The sequence below is a fragment of the Sesamum indicum genome, linkage group LG13, assembly GCF_026168435.1.
Source record: "Sesamum indicum cultivar Baizhima isolate 11 linkage group LG13, ASM2616843v1, whole genome shotgun sequence".
Taxonomy (NCBI): Eukaryota; Viridiplantae; Streptophyta; class Magnoliopsida; order Lamiales; family Pedaliaceae; genus Sesamum; species Sesamum indicum.
The window spans coordinates 9,691,422-9,712,548 of NC_142669.1; the positions used below are offsets into that span (position 1 = coordinate 9,691,422).

Consider the following 21,127-nt stretch of genomic DNA (forward strand, 5'->3'; position numbering starts at 1 on the left):
GTTTGATATGGATCATGTGGGCCTCACTCTCACTTCCCCTTCAGTTACTGGATTGGGCCTCCGATTTTGGGCTGGGCTAGGATGGCAACGAGCCTCAATTTCACCTAGGCCCAGACCTCGATCGAAACCGCTGTAGTTGGGAAGGATTTTGAAGCATTAGGCGAGTCCCCAAATAAATTATTTAAAAGTATTAATTAAGTCTATCGAGTTCACTAAGTCCAACTCGAGGGGTCTCAGATTCAGACCCCTCCCATTGTCATCTCTAGTTTCGGCTCGAACACTATGGGCCATTTAACATACCTAGTACAGGGACTTGACTCGACTTAAGTATTGTATAAATGTACCGTATGAAACAATCAACGGTTTGGATTTTAAGATCTATTAAAAATTTTGAGTTCAAATCATGAGTGTGCGTAAATGAAGACATGTATGGGGAGGAAGAAAAAAACATAGTGTATAAATGACAACTACAACGATCAAATTGGACAATATGTTGACGAGTTTGAATTCTATTAAGTAGGCAATGGCAACAAATTCAACTCGATTGAATCTTTTATTAATTATAAAGGACGTTTTGATCGGTTCGTAACAATATATTCATACAATATTTTAGAGCTCAAAAAGAAGGGAAAGATAATCAGAAGAAGAGTTTAAGGTTCAAGTTTTAAATGTCTCGGCTCTTACAAGTCGAGGAAACTTACATTGGTAGAGTCTGGTAAAATTACAACGTAGGCATAATGTATACAACTCCAGAAAGGGAAAACAGTATATTTCAGATGCCGATAATTGCTTGCTTAGTTCTCTGTAGAGGCCATTGTTCAGAACAAAAAATAAGGCGATGGTAGGACGCCTATTACGTTTTTGTGCGATTATACTGCTAACACAAGTTCCTTTGACGCATGTAGTGTTCTATTTTATCTACATCTTCCGGGACATCAACACCGTGGGATTCATGGTCTACTTTGATCACCTGCACAGGAGGAAAATAATTAGAATAAGTATCGGGTCTTCTCAACTTCTGTAAGATGTGAAGGATTTGAATTTGACTAGCTCAAAATGGGAGCAAAAAGCTTTGAATTCCATTCTAACAAATTATCTAAACGAGTTTACTGGATTTGTTATTATTGATTCGAAACATAACTTCACATCTTCCAATCCAAACACAATCTTAACTGGGTGCGTTTATTAACTTTTTCAAATGTTTGAATGGTATCCGAATGAAGTTTCAAGGTCTCCACACAAGTTCACAAGAAAATAAACAATGAGAGAAGAAGACGCAGAGATTAGTAGAAGTAACAAGGGCAAAAGGTGTTGTACACCTTCATTTTGTATCCATTTTCAAGCACCTTCAGCTGTTCTAGATCTTCTTCCATTTGGAGCGGAGTTGGTGGTAGCTCTGAATATATCTTGAGAAACTTTGAATCATAGCTCTGTGAATATATAATATAAATATCCATTATAATCAGTTACATAAATTCATTGCAAGTACATGAGTGATGCGTGCACAACCTGAATTCCCAGATGAAGTAAATATGGAAATCGGGGGTTGACATTTCCAGATCTGCATGCATAGAGTTAATCAAATTATTAACAGTTGATCATGCAATTCTGAGAGATCAAGCACAAATATAGGGGGTATAGCTTAGAGAAGAACCAACTTGTTAAATGGTATAAGTCCTCGTGAGAAGTAAATTGCATATCCACGGTTATCTACTACACATTTTACACGATTCGGATCACGAGCATCTTCAGGTTTCAAGGACGTAACTGCAGTGCTGAAGACTGCATCAGGAGCAGCCTGCATGAGCCACAAATTGGTTTTAGTTGCATGTAGTGACCATGATACCATGTCTGCATGAAAAGAAGCAGAACCTTATTTTTCCCGTTCCGAAACCTTTTTCTAACCAACCTAAAAATTTTAATCTCTAATAGTCTCTCTTACAGTTTATTTTTGCCATTCCATATCAACAAGGAATTAGAAGAGTATTTCCTTAATTGCTGTCAATATTATGCACGGTTCAGACCAAATCCTACAGTTTCCATGGATCTAGCAAGTTTCAGAATAGCAATTCCTGTAACCAAATAGATATCAACAGTAAAACTGAATTTACCTTCTCATGAGATTTGACCTCTTGAACTTATGGTCATTACCAATCCAAGTTCTCCAAGATTTTCATATTAACATTTGTAATTTGTAGATAAAATCAATCTGCTTTAAAATCTTCCTGAAGGCATCAGCAAGATGACTACTCAGAAGCACAAATTTCTATAATCAAAACAATCGCATAATCTATCTGCAAAAGGTCACTAGACCATACACATACTAAGAACCAATAAACATCCACCGGAAGACATTGGCACATACAACAATGAAGTTGCAGAAAATGAAATGCAACCTTCAAGACTCTTACGGCTTCAACTTATTTGATTGTAATAAGCTAATTCCCAATTTTTACCTCAGACTGCTGTCAACATTGTCAAGAACACAAGTGAAAACCATTTTACCTGCAGGGCTTTGACAATTCCGTCTATTATTTCAGGTTCTATGAGCGGTTCATCCCCCTGAATATTGACAACAACATCATACTTCTTTCCAAGCTTTTGAAGTGCTTCATTACAGCGTTCAGTGCCTATATATCTCCAGCCAAAACACCAAAAATTAATGAAATTGTCAATAGAACCATATTAATTAAAAGAACGGCACAGCGAACGGCTTGTACCATTTCGACAAGATTCTGATGTCATCACCACATCAGCACCAAATCCTTTACAGCACGCAGCAATCTTATCATCATCTGTCGCCACAACTATACGGATAACAGATCACCAAATCAGCAACCTAAGAAACAACAGTGCAGAAAATATAGAACTTTATGAGTATACATATCAAAAGACACATAGCTAAAATGAACTGGGGCTATACCTACATGATCCAACAATGTCGCCAATTTTGCTCTTTCCCATGTTCTCTGCAAAGAATCAAACCAGGAAGGAGCAATCATGCCCATATATCAGCGTCCAGAATGATTTCCATTATGTATTTCTATGTTCTTATAGCCTACACATAAATTGAACACAAAACGCGCGCCAAAACGCATCCACACCAAGTGACAAACAACTCTTGACAATGCCATAGGAGCCAATAAGCAAAGAGAACTACAACAAAAATCCTAAAAAGAAGAAAGATTGCAATATACTGAAATAGAAAAGCTGTAACTCTATTAAAATTACGAAAAATGATGAATCAAAAAAATACCTGGATCATCGGCTTCCCAAGAATGTGAACAAGGGGTTTCCCCTGGAACCGAGAGGAGGCAAATCTTGCTGGTATAATCCCGATGACCCGGCTCCGGAACTTGGCGGATCGGCGAGAAAATAGGTAGGCTTGGGCGCCGAGCGCCAGCGCAGCGGCCGCTCCGGCGGCAAGTCCGTGGACAATCAAGGACCTGGTGGAGCTAGGGGTCGAGGATGAGGATGGATCGGTGAGCGGCATTTGGAATTCTTGGCAAGAGAAACCAGAGAGGGAAGCGTGGCAGTGATGTGATGTCTGCTCTTGGAAGCGCGGTTCTTGAGCCCCGTGCCTGCAACAGCGGAATAACATGTATTTTTCGAATAAATCGAACAAAGAATCGTTTGTTTAGCTGTAAATTATGTTTTCCAAATTTGTTTTCTTATTTTCATTAATTCTTTTTTTATATATTAGTACCATTATTGGGTAGGTTAAAAATAAGTATATGCTCCATTATTACTGAATATAAGTTGAAAAAAATGTTCATAAATAATGAACGGAATATAACTTGAAAAATATGTCTATTTTTTACTTTTAACTGATATAAATTGAAATTTGTAAGTATTTTGTTGTAATATTCTGGTAAAAGTTGTTTTACAAATATTTTAATTTTAAGTTTTTTATTTTTATTTTTAAATATGTTCAACTTTTACTTACGTTTGCCGTACAAATTTCTTTAAATATCCACATCACAAAACTAAAAATTATTAATACGTGGGTAGACTTCTGATCGAGTTGATATGCGAATACGAAAAATTCTTGTCCAAATCAAAGCTAGAATTTCTTATAGAACCCTAGCCACTTATCAATTGTGCCTCCTTGGAGGCGACTTGTCTACCAAGTAGACGGATCGTGGAGGCTCTTGGGCTTGGGCCTGCCCCTTGATGGGTTTTTTTCTAATAGTTATTTTATTAATTTTTTTTCTTTTTTATTTAGGATATTGAAATTTGGTGTAATAACACGTAAATTTTTTTATGGTTTAAAAAATTATGTTTAACATCATTGAGGTTTGTTTTCATCTAATAAATAAGTCTTTTTGTTAGTCAAAATTCACTAAATTTGTTGATATTAACAAAAATTGGAAAAAAAAATTCTATATTTAACCCACATTGACTTATTACTGATTTATTGCAAATTAAATAAAATTTTTTATGATCAAATAATTCTCATACGTCTTTATGAGTTAATACATATGAAGAGGTATATTTTTACATATATAAGGGTAATTTAGTCGAGAAAAATTTATTTGACCTGCAATAAGTCAATCGATGTTATATACCGATTTTTATTCAGTTTTTTTGTTAATATTAGCAAATTCAGTTAATTTTTGACTAATGGAAGAACTTATTTGTTATATGAAAACATACATCATAAATATTAGATATAATTTTTCAAACTACAAAAATTTTAGGGTAAATTACATTTTTGGTCCCATAAGTGGATCCCGTTCCAATTTTAGTCTCATACTAAGGGCAATTCGCACATTTGGTCCCATAAGTGGATTTTTTTTCTAATTTCAGTCCCGGTTGGGGATTTCCGTTAAAACTTGACGCCAGCTGCTGAAATCCGTTAGGTGCTGTTAAATATAGAGGGAACACATGCAAAATTGGAGGGAAAATCAACAATTTGGTGGGAAATTACACTATACCCTCTTCCTTCTATTTAAGTCTCATTTCTTCATTTCTCTCTTGCATTTAGTAGAAAAAATCTCTCAAAATATGGCTGCTAATAGAGAAAATTTTTGTCATTATGGAAGGCTTGCGATTTTGAAAACCTCATGGACCGACGACAATCCAGGTAGGAGGTTTTTTGGGTGTACGAAAAAAAGAAGCGGATGTGGTTTTTTTCGTTGGGAAAACCCATCGATGTGTGCTAGGGCTAAGGTTACCATACCCGGATTACTTCGAAAACTAAATAGAATGAAGGACAAAACTGCACAGATGCAACGAAGACAAACTGTTTTAGTTTATTTTTTGGTTGTATCTTGGCTTATGGTGTTGTTTAAATATTGCTTTGGTTGAATCTTTGTCAATTTTCTTTGGAGTATATTTTTCTAATTTTTCATGTATTCGGCAATATTAGGTTGCTATTTTAGGATATGTAATCTGTATTTTTTACTCTATCATTATGTTGTTTTGTAATCGGCAATATGTAATTTTGTACGTAATATTATGTTATGGTTAACAACACCCTTTAAATGGACCCGGATTTGTCGTCGGTCCATGAGGTTTTCAAAATCGCAAGCCTTCCACAATGACAAAAATTTTCTCTATTAGTAGCTATATTTTGAGAGATTTTTTTCTACTAAATGCAAGAGAGAAATGAAGAAATGAGACTTAAATAGAAGGAAGAGGGTATAGTGTAATTTCCCACCAAGTTGTTGATTTCCCCTCCAATTCTCCATGTTTTCCCTTCATATTTAACAGCACCTAACAGATTTCAGCAGCAGACGTCAAGTTTTAACGGAAATCCCCAACCGAGATTGAAATTGAAAAAAAAATCCACTTATGGGACCAAATATGTGAATTGCCCTTAGTATGAGACTAAAATTGAAATTGGATCCACTTATGGGACCAAAAATGTAATTTACCCAAAAATTTAAATGTAACTACACCAAACCTTTTGTGAACGCACTGTCAATGTCCTGCTTTTTTTTTTTAATATTTGTTAGTGTTTTAGTTCAATATTACTCTACAATAATTCGGTATGCTGTAAATTGTAATTACTGGTAAGAGCACGTAAAACGCTAATGCTACAACTTTCAACCATGGAAAAAACGTTACTTCTTACACGATTATGGCTGCCAAAAGGGAAAACAACCGTGTCTTTTTCGTTCAACTGAAAACATAATATTTTCATGAGAAGATCATTTCTGCTACGCTATACAGTCTTCACTCAGTGTTAACAACAGGCACCTTCTCATACAACTCCAACTCCCTGAACCTCTGAGGAAGAATCCACCGGCCGCCGCGCCGCTGCTGCAGGAAAACGATTACCGCCAACGCGATAACTCCACACGGGATGATAACGTCCCAGGCTGTGGAGTAAAAATCCGCGGTTGGATTTGCATAGTAGTATGTCCCGTTGACATATGATGCCGGGTAATTGTGTGCCCTGTACTGATCATAAGCATGGGGCACCAATCGGACGGCGCTGATACCGACATAGAATGGATGAGAGAGAGCTTTCTCAGCTGAACCCATGAAGACATTGAGCAGGACTTGTGGGAGAAGGAAACCATCAAGAATCAGACCAGCGTACGACCTTAAGTCGCCCCAAAGAGAATGTCTCTTTAAAACATTGTATGAAGAGCTATCTACTTGATAGCCGTATCTGTTTCTTGTCCAGTTTACTAGTAATGTGAGCAAGCCACCGCAAATGTACGTTGGCAATGAGACGGCAACGGCCTTTTTCTCTGCAGTCCATGAGCCTTTTTCGTTACTGTTGTTGCGTTTTGCTGTCCAGACCATTTGGACTAAGCGTATTTGTAACAAGAATGCCACCATCGTTATCACACGAACGGATACTTCGTTAGCTTCAACCCATCCGCCAGTGCTGAGGAGTAGCGTTTGCTTGTTGTGGCTTCCCAAGAACAGGGCTTCAAAGTTCAACACTAGTGGGATCATATACCCCATGGAGAGTATCACAAGCATGACGAGTGAAATGCAAGAGAGTGCCTCAGGATTTCGTTTCACGTGCAAGAGTTGCAGCACAACAAAGATGCACGAAAACGTGTTAGATACCAAGACCATGGTTATCTCTAGGTCGATTCTCCATATTGATTGTTCAGCCATCTCAGTGTAGAATACAGAAGAGGACATGCTCAAATCCTCAAAATGAAGAGGATCGTCTTTTGCTCGAGTGCTTCTGATGGTTCCCTTGGTACGACCGTCTGTTTTTCCATTCAATGCAGCAAACTCGACTTCCACAAGAATCTCACAGTCTCTGGAAATACTTCTGGAGTTCTGATCATGTGACAGCAACTTTCTGCAGCCCACCATGCATAGGAATCCTGTCTCAGCACTGTACACTCCTTCAGCTGTGATCTCGACTACATGTTGAAGATTCATCGACCGGTTGAGGGCACGAAACAAGTCACTGGATTCTACTTCAGGATAAGGGTTGATGCTTATTCGGTAGCTGATATTCAAAGGACCTTTATTGGCACTCATCTCAGGTTCAGAAATAGCTGCAAATCCAGGAGCAAACGCCACAGAGTCTACCGCAACAAGCATATTGCGTGTTTCATACAACTGATCTCCAACAGAAACAGGCACCGCAGAACCCCAAGCAAACTGTTTGCCTTTGGCATTCTTGACAGACATATCGAACCGCATATCATAGGAATGGCCGTCCGGATACACGCTCCCCTTCTTACCAGTCTTCTTCACAGTGCAAGAACCTCTTGCCCTCTCCAATTCCGTGTACTCGTATCTCAGCCATGGAAAAACAACCAAATGATCATCATAACTCCTGACATCAATGTTCCTAAAATACCCGGAATCCTCAACACTTCTGTTGCTCCAAAGTTGCCCAACGATCTGAGTGTCATTTCTTATAGTCCAAATTGAAGGATACCTCAGGGTCAACCTAAACATACAATCCCCCACCGTACTCCCCAAATCGCTAACAGGGTTCAAGACTCGACATGCAACAAGAACCAGCTGATGGTTCTTATCGTCCCACACCGCCTCTCCAATCAACGTCGAATCAAGCCCAAAACTCATATCAACATAACTGGTGTTTTGAAACATCGCCAAGTACCTCAACCTTCTTTCATCCCCTGAACACTGGATTGGTTGCAGGGACAGAAATCCAGGCAAGAATCCATTAGCACCACCAAGTGGAGAACAATGCTGACTCCCCTTGCAATCCGCTGCATACTCCAACACCATCGATCTCCATGTCAAGACCGAACAAATCCTCGACGGTTCCCAGCTAAGATTCTCACCTTTCACAACCTCAGAACCACCCGAACTCCCTCCACCGAGTTCTTCCGACACCAACGAGTAGTTATAGTTGGGAAAATCAGGGAAACTGAACATCAAAATCGGGTCAAAGTAGCCCGGATCATTGGCAGAGCCTGCGCTCTCCAGAATCCCGCTCGCAACACTAGTGTATATATCTGGATTCTCACTAGCAAAGTGAAGCTTAAGAACAGCATCAAGATTAACATTCTTGCCCTCCTCAACCTCCCCAGAACCCGACCCAACCATACAAAGCTTCCTCGAAGTCTCCGACCAGAACCCACTCAAAGAAAACCTGATCGACCCACGAACCCTCCTACTCCTACGGTAATAAGACGAAGATCCACCATACCCGTGATTCCCTCGAGTTCTGTTACTATAATACCAGTAAGGAGAGCGGAGGGATAAGGAAGCTTCGACCTTGTAGACGCCCCCCTCGATGGTTTTATAGGAATTGGGCAGAACTCGGAGCCTGACAGTATTTCCAACATAGTAATACGACTGGTTCGCTGGTTTCGTGCCCAGAAGCGTGTCTCCACCGATGATATAAGAAGAAAAGAAACGGGGAACAGAGTGGATTTGAGTAGGGAAAGTAGTGGTGGATTCAGGGACAGTGGAAGAACAGTGATGGGTGTATGATGAGATGGAAAAAGCTGGAGGGATGAAGATACAAGAGAGAAGAGAGAAGCATAGGGAGGTGTAGAACAAAGAAGATGACATTTTAGGAGAAGGGGTTCTTGTTCTTCTAACTTGGACAAAAACTGAAAATTCAAGAAGAAAAAGGAGAGGATTTTGTTGTTGTTAATCTCAGATTATTCAACTTATATTTGAAATTGTCCGATTAGCTTTGGTCTTTGTAAAGTCAGAGGTCAATTTGCATGTTGTTTTCCTGAGGTTGTCTTTCGTGGAAGTTGATGACCGGCAAATGGGATCGGCTGTCAGCTGGGATGAAGCCAGTACAACTAGACCAACTTCACCAATAATACTTATTCAAATTCAGTTCCATCAAATTAAATTAATTATAAATTTAATATAATAAAATTATATTTTTTTTAATTATATATCGATCATATTATATATGATGTATTTATCATATAATTAATTTAAACAATCACATTCTGGCTAATAAGTGGTGTAGGTTTGATGTTGAAATTTGGGAGACAAAAATTACTATTCATTGTCAAATCATATCTCTTTTGTATATATTTTTATATTTAAATATTGGATATTTAATGTTGTATTTTTTTAGATAAAAATTACTATTCATTGCTAAATCGTACTTCTTTTATATCATATTTATATATATAAGTGTGTATATGTATTATACTTTGAAAATACAAAAACAAAAAAATACAGAGATAAGATGTAAAAAATAGTATGCAAATGTTGGGTGTGTTTTGTCTTGTCTCAAAATTGTCCAATAATGAAACCCAACATAGTAAAATTTTGGGATAATTACACTCCTCTTCCCTAAAGTTTAGTGTAATTATACATAAATCCCTATAGTTTGGAAAAGTACATCTAACGCTCCTGAAGTTTGGTTTCGTCAAACAAATGAGCCCATCTGTTAGTCAAAATTCATTAAATTTGCTTATATTAACAAAAAAAATTCAATAAAATTTGATATTTACCTCGATTGACTCATTATTGACTTATTGCAAGTTAGACAAATTTTTTTGATTTAAATTACCCTTATAACAATGAAGATATACCTTTTCAAACGCATTAAAGCATAAAGGCGTATGAGGGTAATTTTAGTTGTACAAAGAATTATATTACATGCAATAATGTTAATATAATTTTTTTTTCTAATTTTTTTATTAATATCAGTAAATTCGATGAATTTTAACTAATTTAAGGAATAAATTATAAAAAAAATAAAAAATAAACCTCAAAGGTGTTAAACATAATTTTTCAAACTACAAATCATCTATCTACGATTACACCAAACTTAGTCTAAAATATTTTTGTTTCTAGAGATAAGAGATAAGATTTGGGAGTTGGGAGTGGGGGGTCCCACTCGGTTGACGTTTACTTGGGAGTCTGGACACTAGGAGTGGAAGAAAGGAACTACTTTAATTTCTACGAAGACTTTTGACAGTTTCCACCTTGACTTGAAGCAAACCCTCAAAATACACGCCCACAGATATTAATCGGAATTGGCATTTCGCACCCTCGAATTAGATTGTTTTGTCAAATTGCGCCCTAAACTTTAAAAAATGACATATTGTGCACTCAAATTTACTTTTTCTTGGCACGGTGCACCCTGACGTATATTTCGGTTGAAATGGCCATAGAAAAATAAATTTTTCAATTGAAAAAATATCATTTTTTAATAAAAAGTTCTCTTTTTAGCATCATTTTCACACTTGCTTCATGACATAAAATCTGACCATTACTGTAAGTTTCTTCCCCTCTTTCCTCGTCGCTCATCGGAAAGTAGTTGTGCATTGTCGCAGTTTAAAACAATGCTATCTTGTGTTTTTTGGTGTCAAGAAAGTAAAGAAAGAAAAATAAAACTGTCCGAAAAACCATTTAGTTAGAGATCGAGAAGCTGAGAGATGATTTATGTGGAAGAAGGATTTATTGTACCATTTATAGTATGGGGTGGAGAAGTAGAGAAGAAGAAACTATGCTGTGGGTGGGTGACTGATGTATATATTAGTAATATTTATTTATTTATAAGGCAAAAATATAATTTTTTGTATATAAGCCATATAATAAAAATATACATTCTACCGACACTGTAGAATTCTTAATATCACTATAAATATTCCATATATTATTTTTTAAACCGACTTTACTATTTATGATTTGACAAGACATCACACAGAAATTCTCTTTGTAGAAAAAATTAAATTTGAAAAATATGAATATGTCGAGGTAATTTTCACTTATAATTCTCTTACTCAAAACCACATCCACATCAAAGGGGTTAAAATATGCCGAAAGAATGGGAAATAAAGATGAAATAATGCAAAAAGATTTTTGCATTCATTATTTGCAATGTTTTCCCTTGAAATACTGAAAAAAAAAACCCAGTTTGTGTTTCTACTGGAATGTCGATCAGGATGCATCGTGCAGAGGAAAACTGAGTTTGAGGGTGCATTATGCTATTTTCTAAATTTTGGGATGCAATGTGTTAGAATGGTATAATTTGAGGGTGCATAATGCTATTTACCCAATATTGTAAATGGAAAAGGAAAAATTGTGATTTTGGTCCTTAAATATAGTTATTTATGCGCTTTTTTTGCATTACACATATGTGGCAGGCATCGGATTATAAACAAAATAGATTATTAGCAATATTTTGTTAAGATTATAAAGAAAATTTGTTGCTTAGATTGATCTTTTTAATTTAAGGGAAAATGCAATTTACCCCTGTGATATGAGAAATAAAAAAAAAATTGTGAAAAATAAAATAGCAACTTAGCCCTATATTTTGAAAAATGAAGCAAATTACTCCCCCTATCTAAATCATAATGATTAGAGTGTAATTTGCTTCACTTTCTGAAACACATGGAATAATTTGCTAATTCTTTTTTCGCAGAATGGTATTTGCTTATTTTTCTATCACATGGGGGTAAATTGCATTTTTTTCCCTTTTAGTTTAATCTCTTTTGAAACATGAAGAAAAATGGGAAAAATGAATATATTGAACCAAAACTTGAAAAAAAAAAAAACCAAAAAAGATAGAAGAAAAATGGTTGTTTTTCTTTTCCCTTTCAAATAAAAATTCTATCAATTTTAACGATTTTATTAATGAAATGACTAAAAATACTAAAAAAATTAATAATTGCCATTGAAATTGCAAATTATATGAGGATGAAAAATACATAAATGACTATGTTTGAGAACCAAAATCACGATTGTTCGGAAAAAGACAAAGAAAGTGATCCTTATTCCATTACTATACATTATAAAGCGTTCTTCATTTGTGGATGGTTATGATTAAGCGTGTTTGAAAATTAAAATAAATGGCAATGTCGTCAGCACTTACCTAATAGAGCTTTGTGGGTTGTGGCTCTTGCACTAATTAAATTATGTTACACAAATGTGTTTGACTATCACAACTTTCAGTCACTTGTCAGTATTTATTATAAAAATCTATTGATGTGTGACAAAATATAGAACCCGAGTGATGGGAAAAACCCAATTTTTAGGCAAAATACCGAAAATGCTTTTAATGAAGGATATTTCCATCATTTGGAAGTTCAGGATCCGCGCATCGTTGATACTGTGGATCAGATAGACCCGTTTTTATAATTGAAGACCCGACTCAAGGAAGGCCGTCCGATCAAAGACGCCTGTTACCCTGATGATGACACGTGGCCCAAGTAATAGTATCTACTTGGGCCTATAAATACCCCGACGCATTACTTTTTGAGGTAACTGATATTTGCTATTTTCGACCTTCAATTTCCAGTTCACATATTTTTACCTCGAACAACTCTAATTTGAGCGTCGGAGGGTCGTTGTCGGGGACGAACCCGACAAGCCTTACGTTCGTGTTTTATCCTCAGGACCCAATCACTAAATTTTGAGAGAGTACGTGGCCATGATCGAGGTATCCAATCAAAGTGGCATATTTCGAACGAGATCACCGAACAATCCTTCTGTTAAAAAAAAAATAAAAAGGAAATTCGAAAACAAATTATTCTAACATGACTAACAAGTAACAAAGATAAATTTGCTCCAAATATATGGAAATTCACAATTTTACAAATTTTAAGACTGTACAAAGATAGTTATTTCCTGTCATGTGTTTGGATTGATAAATTTTAGAATAATTATATTTACACTCCTTAATTTATGGTTTATTTATAAAAACTAATCATTTTTTTATCTATGGTTTATTTATGAAAATTATTCAGTGTATGATTACATAAATCACATCTGATAGTCAAAATAAGAGTGATTTTTACGTAAATGGTTTTAATATTTTTAATAAGCATATGTGTAGTTTTCAAAGGGTAGAAATAATTTATGAAAATAGATCATACATTGAGGGATGTAGATATAATTTGCCATAAACTTATAAGGACTTCAATTCCAAAAACAAAAATCATTGAGTTTTTCTCAATGATCCCGTATAATAAAAAGTTTCAAATTCTCAACTTTTATTTTTAATGTATTGTGGTATAAATTCAAATTCTTTTAACACGAAGAGTGTGTTTGGTTGTGGTGAAACGAGGAAGTATAAGATAAGCGAAAATAAAAATGAATGTGTAAGAGATAATTTGGTGTTTGTTTAGGAGGAAGAGATGGAGGTAAAGTAAAACTCGATGTATATGAAACTCCTTTTGAGTCCAATTTTGTTCGAAATTGAGCGGAAAAATAAAAGTAGCCAAAAAGACAAAAAAAAGTATAATTTTTATTTTTATATACTTTATTACCCATATATATTTAAATATATATAAGTTTTCTCTAATTCTTTTCTCTTTTCAGTTGATAATATTGTACATAATTACTATAAAAAAATAATAAAATAATTGGAGATGCGTGCCTTCTTCAATGCGTACAAAGTTATTTTTGGTACCAACAAAGACATTGATGTGTGAATTCAAATTCATTAATCGAAAATATCTTAATTTTATTTAAATTAAACAATTTTAAAACAAATGAACAATACTCATTTTGATAAACATTTTCATTAATAAGGTTTTTAAACTTTTGATATACCAAAATTATATTAATATAATATTAATTCATTTATTTTCTAATACAAAATGAAGAGAAAGGTTATCAATAAAATTAGAAAAATTTATCCTTTCTTGTTAATCTATTTTTCTCACATCAAACAAAAAGTACTTGAAATTTCCGTCATTTCCAATCATATCAAACAACTTGAAAAAATACTACTTTCTCTCTCCCTCCTCCTTTCACTCCCCTTTTCCTCTCAAATTAACCAAACGAACCCAAAGTCATTTGGAAGTCATTTTTAAATTATTTTTTAAAAAATCAAGTCATTTCATCCCAGAAGCAGTAAAACAATCAAAGTAGATTGAGCAAAACGGTCTATAGCTCCAAAGTTCAACTTAGATTACCAGCTGAACTCATCATATCCAAATATACACATTTTATTATCTAATGTGATTCAAGGCGTTCTGGGGTTATAAGAATAGTGAGCTCTATACTCCCCATACCGACCAATCTCAATCAGTCACAACGACTAATATCAAGGGCTAGCATGCATGTCTTCCATGCCGAATATTTGTCAGAAGATTGCGTTTAGAGTAAGTTCATTGGCCTAGGAACGGTAGTTGCTTGTCCAGTTTCCTTTTGAGCTAAAGACAGGAATTCTTGACAATCCTTGGCTCCAATCTCTAAAAATGTATTTACCAGAATAGTGATGAACTCCGCCAACTTGTTTTTGAATTGCTGCGAGCAGCTCTTGTCGCCCTCGTCAACGTCCTGGACGCCCCCTTTAGCAAGACAACCAACTTGAGCTCCATCTAAGTAGGCTTTACAGGACACAAGAATGTCACGACTGTGTTTGCAGAAATGCCCCAGGACAAAGTCCTCAAAGTACTACAAACGAAAACCAATGTATCGTACAGTCAACATGAAGTTGAAAACAATAGCTGTAATCACTTTTGAGTTTAATTAATTTCTCAATGAACTACCACAATTGAGCATATGTAGAAAGGCAAATGAGTTTATATTACCTTTGGAGGCCTTCTCATGTTGTACACCATCGTTTGCAAGGAGTATATATATGTTCTCTCATTATACTCCAAAGATTTCTTTTCCCCACTTATAGAACCACTCAGATTCGCATATCCAGGCTCGTTGAAGTAGGGCTTGGCATTTAAAATCAGCCCTTGTATAGAGACCAAAACTTGTAACATGGTTGAGACACCAGGGATCCACTTCTCCTTGTGGCTACCGCTCCAGGTATTAAGAAGGCTCAGGCACACTTTTCCACAATTGTATAAGTTAGGATTGATTCGAAGACCGCCTGAATGGTAATGGACATGCTGCCAACAAAAGGGAGCAAGTAAGCTTCAAAAGGGTGCTGGACAACTGACGGTGAGTTCACATATTTTGAATTTATAAATCAGAGACATACCGGCGGAACATTAGGATAACTGCTGGGAAAGAATACATCAAAGAAAAAGAGACCATCATGGTATGGAGTTCCCTCTGCACCTATTATCACAGCTCGCAGAAGATCCATCCTCGCTTCATAGACCCTGACAAAAATTTTATCTGTGGGAATGCAGCAGAAGAATATACAGTAAGGAACTCCATCCTAAAATTTAGGAAAGCAAGTAATCCTTTAGCTCTAACAAATGTAAAGAGACAACAGATGGGATGTAGTATTATATTATAGCACAATACAAATGCCTTCCACTTATTAAGTGGAGGATAACCAACTATAATAATTGTTTCCACTCCTTCATGTATGTAAATCACGTTGATGGGTGGTATTAGAAACTAATCAGGGAACTTTTCAGAACTTGCCAGGTAAATCATTTTCCAGAATCTTCCACTCTTCTTGTATTCTCTTGGCCCAATTCTTTGGCGGCTGTACCACAGGTGAAAGATGAGTATAAAGAACAGAAGTTGAGGATGTGCTATAATAAGTTTAGAATACATATGAGTTTGTGTTCACCTGCTTTGCAGAAGAGCCGTTTTTGGAGTAGTGGTGGTCTGAATAATCTTCAACAGTGTCAAACTTCTTGAATAGGTCAAAATGTTGCAGAATTTCATCCACATTTCTCTGCTCTACCTTGGTGGGCAGTGAAGTCGCCACTGAAGATGCTCCATCTTGATTATTGGCAGGATCTTGTCCCCAGCTGCTGAATGTGCTTCCATGCACAAATCCTGTAGGACCCAAAGCGGGTTCCAACATGTTGAGGGGCAAATCCTGCCACACAGGCATATAGCCTCCAGGTGCAGTTGTCGGCATTTTCAAAGTAGGATAACTACCGCCACCACTAACAGTACCCAAATAAGTTGGAGGAGGAAACTGATTGTTCTGGCTGGAACTGACAGCATGAGATGAACGAGGCTTCCTCCTGCTCTTTCCAAAAGAGTGCAGAAGTTCCTTCCCAGCTTTGCACATTGAACCCCTAGAGGGTTGTGGACTCAGATTGGAAGTATTATTTGTGGCCAATTTTGTCTGATCTAGACCAGGTTCAAACCAATTAGAAGGCAGTTTCCCCTTCATATGCTGATTACCGATCTTCTTTTGGATAGCTGCCATTGAATTGCTCCATGTAGTTGTCAGGTCTTTCATTTCGTCAGGGGTCAATGCGCACGAAGACTGAGATGAGTTCAAGCCAGGGGAGAGATTGACACCGTCCGACTGAAGTTGCAATCTTAAATTAGTTGAAGTGCCAGTTGCTGGAGCCTTTGAATCATTTCCAGGACAACTCGGTAACCAGGGGAATGGCGCCTCGACTCCGGGTGGAATATCCATGTGATCAAAATGTGATTCAAGAGTTGCATAGTCGTCATATAGTATATCATCATAATATGTGTCGATCCACTCATCCTCTCCGTAGAATATATTAGAGCTCAAATCATCTCCATTAATTGAATCATGTAATCCAGCAGCACCATTATTTGACATCAGGATGTCACTCCCAGATTCATCATTTGCCAAACTATTAAAACCAAGTGAAGAATATGACAAGGGTTCCTACAGGTTAGGAACAGAACAAGAATTAGGTACATAATTGATTAACAAATAGAACCATGAAATAAGAAATTAAAAAGAATATTAAGGGTAACAAGAATCCATATAAATTAGGTCAGAACACTTAAGTACCTTGCCTTTCGCGCTTGTTTCAACTTCCCTATCAGATAACATAATGTCATCAGAGTCTTCTTCCATGTCAACATCGATTATTTCATGAATAATAACCTTCAAGAAATTTGGAATGTTGGAGGTTAAGACACACGCAGAGAAAGAAAATGATAAAACAAGTAAATAAACAGAAAAGCAAATTAATGTTTTCAAAGAAAACCACAAGCACCCAAAATAGCATCTCATACCCTTTGCTTATGCGCGACAAAGTATATATATAATTCTAAAGCAAAGCGAGGACTTACACACACATGTACATGTACAAGGTCACAGAGGGTTGCAAACATTCTTGAATCTAGGGGGAAATGTATGTTATGTAGTGCACAAAACTCAGGTACAGCGTACAAGTTTAAATATTTATGAAGCTAATAAAAAGATGAATTATATGTAACCATCATTCTCTCTCCCTGAATATATCTACTACCAAGCAACGGACATCATATATGCCACAACATTCAAAAATATATAAGCACAAGTGGTGCACAGAGAGGGTGTTCGTTACATCTAGTCTCTAACATAAAATAAATTGAACATCTTCCCCTAACCCAGACCCAGGGTGAAATCAATATACATTTTAAACCCTGTACTTTTCCCCTTTTAAGATCATCTAAATATGTCAAGCAAGGGTAGCATTCAAAGTGGTACAACTCCACCGAATCAACCCCACTTGGAAGCAAATCACCCATTTTTGTAACTGAGGACATACAATACAGAATCCCCTAGTGCCAGGAACAGAGCAGATATTGACTCTAAAAGAGAAAAGACCAAAGCATGTTTGTGTAACATGTGCTAAATCTTAGGCAAACTCATTCCAAAATCCCAATCTGTACATCATGTCCGACATGCTGATAGTAGATCTCACCAAAAGTGCAAATATGGGTTGCATGTACAACAACAACATGAATTACATTGGCATTTCTTTCTTCAGAGTTTGCTCAAAAGACAAAACTACAATAAAATCTATGTCGATAGCTTCCGTGCTTTTGGTTACAAAGGAAACATGTCATCCCATCAGATTCATCACAGAGTACAGCTATTCAATCCAGTCAGACTGTAATCTACATCCGATTGAGGTCTACATGCAACAACCCAGGACAGAAATAAGCTTACCAACACTAATCAAAAGCTCAATCCTTCACTAGCAATATAAAAACAGAGACACAAACTGCATGTTTTAGATGCTATACCGATGCCTTCGTCGAAATAACAAAATTTAAAACAAGAAGAGACAAACAAAAGAACCATGTACCATCATGAAATCTCCAAAGATAAAACAACTACAATCCTGAAGAAATTATCGTGCAAATAGCCAGACAAACAATTTTGTTCTGGTATTCTGAAACATGTCGCTCACACATAAGCCCAAAACTCTAACAATCCATTGTAAAGACTTCTTTTCTGCTGAATGCTATTCAGCTTCAATTGAAACCGTCCGCCCACCCCCACCCCCAATTAGTGGTAGGAAAAAGGAAAAAAACCCTTAATACGAATCAATCATCTGGAACTAACAGGGAAGACCTAAAGAAAAATAAGAACTCGGAGCACTTAGGAGAACCCAATACAAAAACTTGACTAACAACATCGTTGAATAGAACAAACATACAAAAAGCACGAAGAGAGGCAAAAAGTAAAAATGAACATTTCTTGCACCTCTTTCTGATTGGAGGACTTGGGTTTAGAAGTGCGATTAATCGGCGGCGATGCTTCCAACACCTCCACTTCTTTACACCCCGATGACGAACTTCCAGCCGGAAACACCCTTTTCCTGAGCAATCACACGCACAAATCAACACTTCACATGCACGTACAACTTCACCCACATAATCAAAACAGAAAAAAGACACGTATACACACTTAGAATTCTGAGGAATATATCGAGAAACCGGGGTGGGCGACTCCATCAGATCAGACAGAAGTTCAATCAGGCCCGACTTTTAGTGATTTCTGATGGATGGGTTTTACTTCCTTCTCAGCGACGGCTCATTCTTTCCTTCCTTGGGGAAAATTCACCACTCAATGAATTTACTGTTCGAGGGTTCCCTTTTGCTTCGCGGATTCCGTAGATATAGATAGGTATAAATAAATACGATAAAAAAATCCGAGAAAGATAAAGACACACACATACAAAGATTTACACTACCAGACTCCTCCCTTCAATTTTTTTACGTTTTAGAGAGAGAGAGAGAGAGCAAGAGTGTCGCTGTGTTGGATTGGCTCCCAGTTGAAAGTGCCGAAGTTCGGATCGTCACTCATAGGTTGCAACTCCCCTTGCGCTCTATCAAAACGCCCTTCAATTCCACAAGAATTACGACCCTGCCATTGGAAGTAGGGTAATTTACATCGAGCTCTCAGAAAATTTGGTATAATTACAAATACTCTTCATTATAACTGCCATTTAACAACTAACCTAATTCGTTATTATCATCGAACATTAAAATAATATTTATAATTTTTTAAATAATAAATAAATATTTATACTTATATCAACTCTTAAAAATTGCAAAAAAATATAATTTACCTCCTACAATATGATAAATGAGCAAAATACCATCTAAAAAGTAGAAAATTATCCCTTTTATTTTAAAAAATAAAATAAATTATTTATATTTAAATATAAGGGATGATTTACATAATTTTTTAAAATATAAAAAATTAACATAGAATTTGAATTTATATTTTGAGTATTTTGTTTTGTGTTTTGGATATATAGAGAAAAAAATAAAGATAAATAATTTAAAATATTTTAAAATAAGTGGTGTAGGTTTGATGTTGGGATTTGGAATACAAAAATCACTGCTCATTGTCAAATCATATCTCTTTTATATATATATTTATATTAAATATATATATAATATATTATATGTTTTAATATTATATTTTTGGGGAACAAAAAATGCTATTTATTATCAAATCATGTTTCTTTTATATTATATATATATTATTATATAGAAAGTTGAAAAATAAAAAAACTCACATATAATGTGTAAAAACATAAAAATAAACATTATGTATGTTTTATCTTATCTCAAAAAACGCAAAAATATGAATCCAAACATAGTGTAATTTTCTAATATTTTTTATAAAAATTTTTTTATTCATTTTACACATCACAGTTAATAAATTATATTTTAACCCAAAAAGAAAAATCATTATAATTCAGCTCGAAGCATAACAGACGCGGACTGACCATATCAGCCGTGTAGACGGGGCCGGACTTTGGGGAGTGAGCACTTTAATGTGGGTCCCGTTTCTGGATGTGGGCCGGGTTGGAAAGTGGGGCCCGCTCAACCTTGGAGCATCATAATGCATCAGTACTAGATACATAAAATCTATTTTTGGTAGGAAAATAATTACTCTTTTTAATATTTTGGGCAAAATAATCAATTCACTCAAATATATTGCTTCCATTTCCGGCTTTGTATCTGATTTTAAGAATTTTGAATGATTTTGGCTCAATTCTCAAAATAGTTTTATTTTTTTTATTTTTTAGATTAAACAGTATACACGATTTTATGATCAATCTAAATATATTTTCATTTTTATACGAAAATCTGTACACAATCGAAAAATATAAAGAATCAGACAGTTCTTGATATACGTCGCCGGCGCTCAATTTCATTGGCCTTGATGAATATGGAAAAAAGCAACTTGAACACATCCTTCAGCGGAAAATCTGATGGAATGCTTATTTTTTACTAAAAATTGTAAATGAAAACATAAACAAATATCTTTCAAAGTTGTAACTGTGATTTACATAAATACGTAGACACCCCTCTCGGGGTGGTGTATTTGTGATTTTATAAAATGTATGAGGTGTTTGCGTAATTATGTCTAATTATGGAGAGTGTTAAAGTAATTTATCCATTTTGAACACTCGGTTAGTTTGGTTGGTATGATTAAACTGATTGAAGTTTGGTGTAGGTAAGTAGGGTTGATAGGGCCGTAAACAAGTCGAATCACTGTCGTCCGAATTTGTGTGAATTACTATCCAACTTGAAATTTTGAAGTCGAGATTTAATTTAACTAACAATCGGATTAAGCTCGAACGAGTTT

General features: G+C 35.8%; 3 protein-coding genes across 5 annotated transcripts; all 3 read right to left on the reverse strand.

Annotated features, from left to right (window-relative positions):
- Positions 1–632: 632 nt before the first annotated feature.
- On the reverse strand, positions 633–3,610 carry LOC105177005 (3-deoxy-manno-octulosonate cytidylyltransferase, mitochondrial). 3 transcript variants are annotated; one of them, XM_088877049.1, is made up of 8 exons: positions 3,257–3,610; positions 2,924–2,969; positions 2,721–2,807; positions 2,506–2,630; positions 1,659–1,798; positions 1,510–1,561; positions 1,347–1,430; positions 633–970 (listed from the first exon to the last, which is right to left on the reverse strand). In XM_088877049.1, exons 1-8 carry the CDS (start codon positions 3,599–3,601, stop codon positions 878–880), a joined length of 972 nt encoding a protein of 323 aa, XP_088733175.1. In that variant the 5' UTR covers positions 3,602–3,610; the 3' UTR covers positions 633–877. The 3 variants fall into 3 exon arrangements, with proteins under 3 accessions (XP_088733175.1, XP_088733176.1, XP_088733174.1); XM_088877050.1 differs by having other exon boundaries at positions 1,320–1,430; positions 2,928–2,969; positions 3,257–3,608; XM_088877048.1 differs by having other exon boundaries at positions 1,320–1,430; positions 3,257–3,608.
- A 2,418-nt stretch (positions 3,611–6,028) lies between these two features.
- On the reverse strand, positions 6,029–9,085 carry LOC105177084 (uncharacterized). Its single transcript, XM_011100107.2, has one exon. The coding sequence runs from the start codon at positions 8,974–8,976 to the stop codon at positions 6,181–6,183; it is 2,796 nt and encodes a 931-aa protein (XP_011098409.2). The 5' UTR covers positions 8,977–9,085; the 3' UTR covers positions 6,029–6,180.
- Positions 9,086–14,275: 5,190 nt separating this feature from the next.
- LOC105177004 (uncharacterized) lies at positions 14,276–19,311 on the reverse strand. Its single transcript, XM_011100016.3, has 8 exons — positions 18,929–19,311; positions 18,725–18,839; positions 17,036–17,131; positions 15,875–16,906; positions 15,724–15,787; positions 15,329–15,468; positions 14,925–15,236; positions 14,276–14,787 (listed from the first exon to the last, which is right to left on the reverse strand). Exons 1-8 carry the CDS (start codon positions 18,973–18,975, stop codon positions 14,488–14,490), a joined length of 2,106 nt encoding a protein of 701 aa, XP_011098318.1. The 5' UTR covers positions 18,976–19,311; the 3' UTR covers positions 14,276–14,487.
- Between the last annotated feature and the right edge of the window lie 1,816 nt (positions 19,312–21,127).

What these genes read in the sequence shown, in the direction of transcription:
- LOC105177084 (XM_011100107.2), bottom strand. Translation starts at nt 8,976, where the DNA reads ATGTCATCTTCTTTGTTCTACACCTCCCTATGCTTCTCTCTTCTCTCT.
- LOC105177005 (XM_088877048.1), bottom strand. Translation starts at nt 3,601, where the DNA reads ATGTTATTCCGCTGTTGCAGGCACGGGGCTCAAGAACCGCGCTTCCAA. An exon ending in TTGGGAAGCCGATGATCCAG is followed by an intron (nt 2,970 to 3,256) that starts GTATTTTTTTGA and finishes GATTCTTTGCAG; the next exon opens with AGAACATGGGAAAGAGCAAA. An exon ending in AAAATGGATACAAAATGAAG is followed by an intron (nt 971 to 1,319) that starts GTGTACAACACC and finishes CCTCCTGTGCAG; the next exon opens with GTGATCAAAGTAGACCATGA.
- LOC105177004 (XM_011100016.3), bottom strand. Translation starts at nt 18,975, where the DNA reads ATGGAGTCGCCCACCCCGGTTTCTCGATATATTCCTCAGAATTCTAA. An exon ending in TATATTCCTCAGAATTCTAA is followed by an intron (nt 18,840 to 18,928) that starts GTGTGTATACGT and finishes GTGATTGCTCAG; the next exon opens with GAAAAGGGTGTTTCCGGCTG. An exon ending in GTTATCCTAATGTTCCGCCG is followed by an intron (nt 15,237 to 15,328) that starts GTATGTCTCTGA and finishes TTTTGTTGGCAG; the next exon opens with CATGTCCATTACCATTCAGG.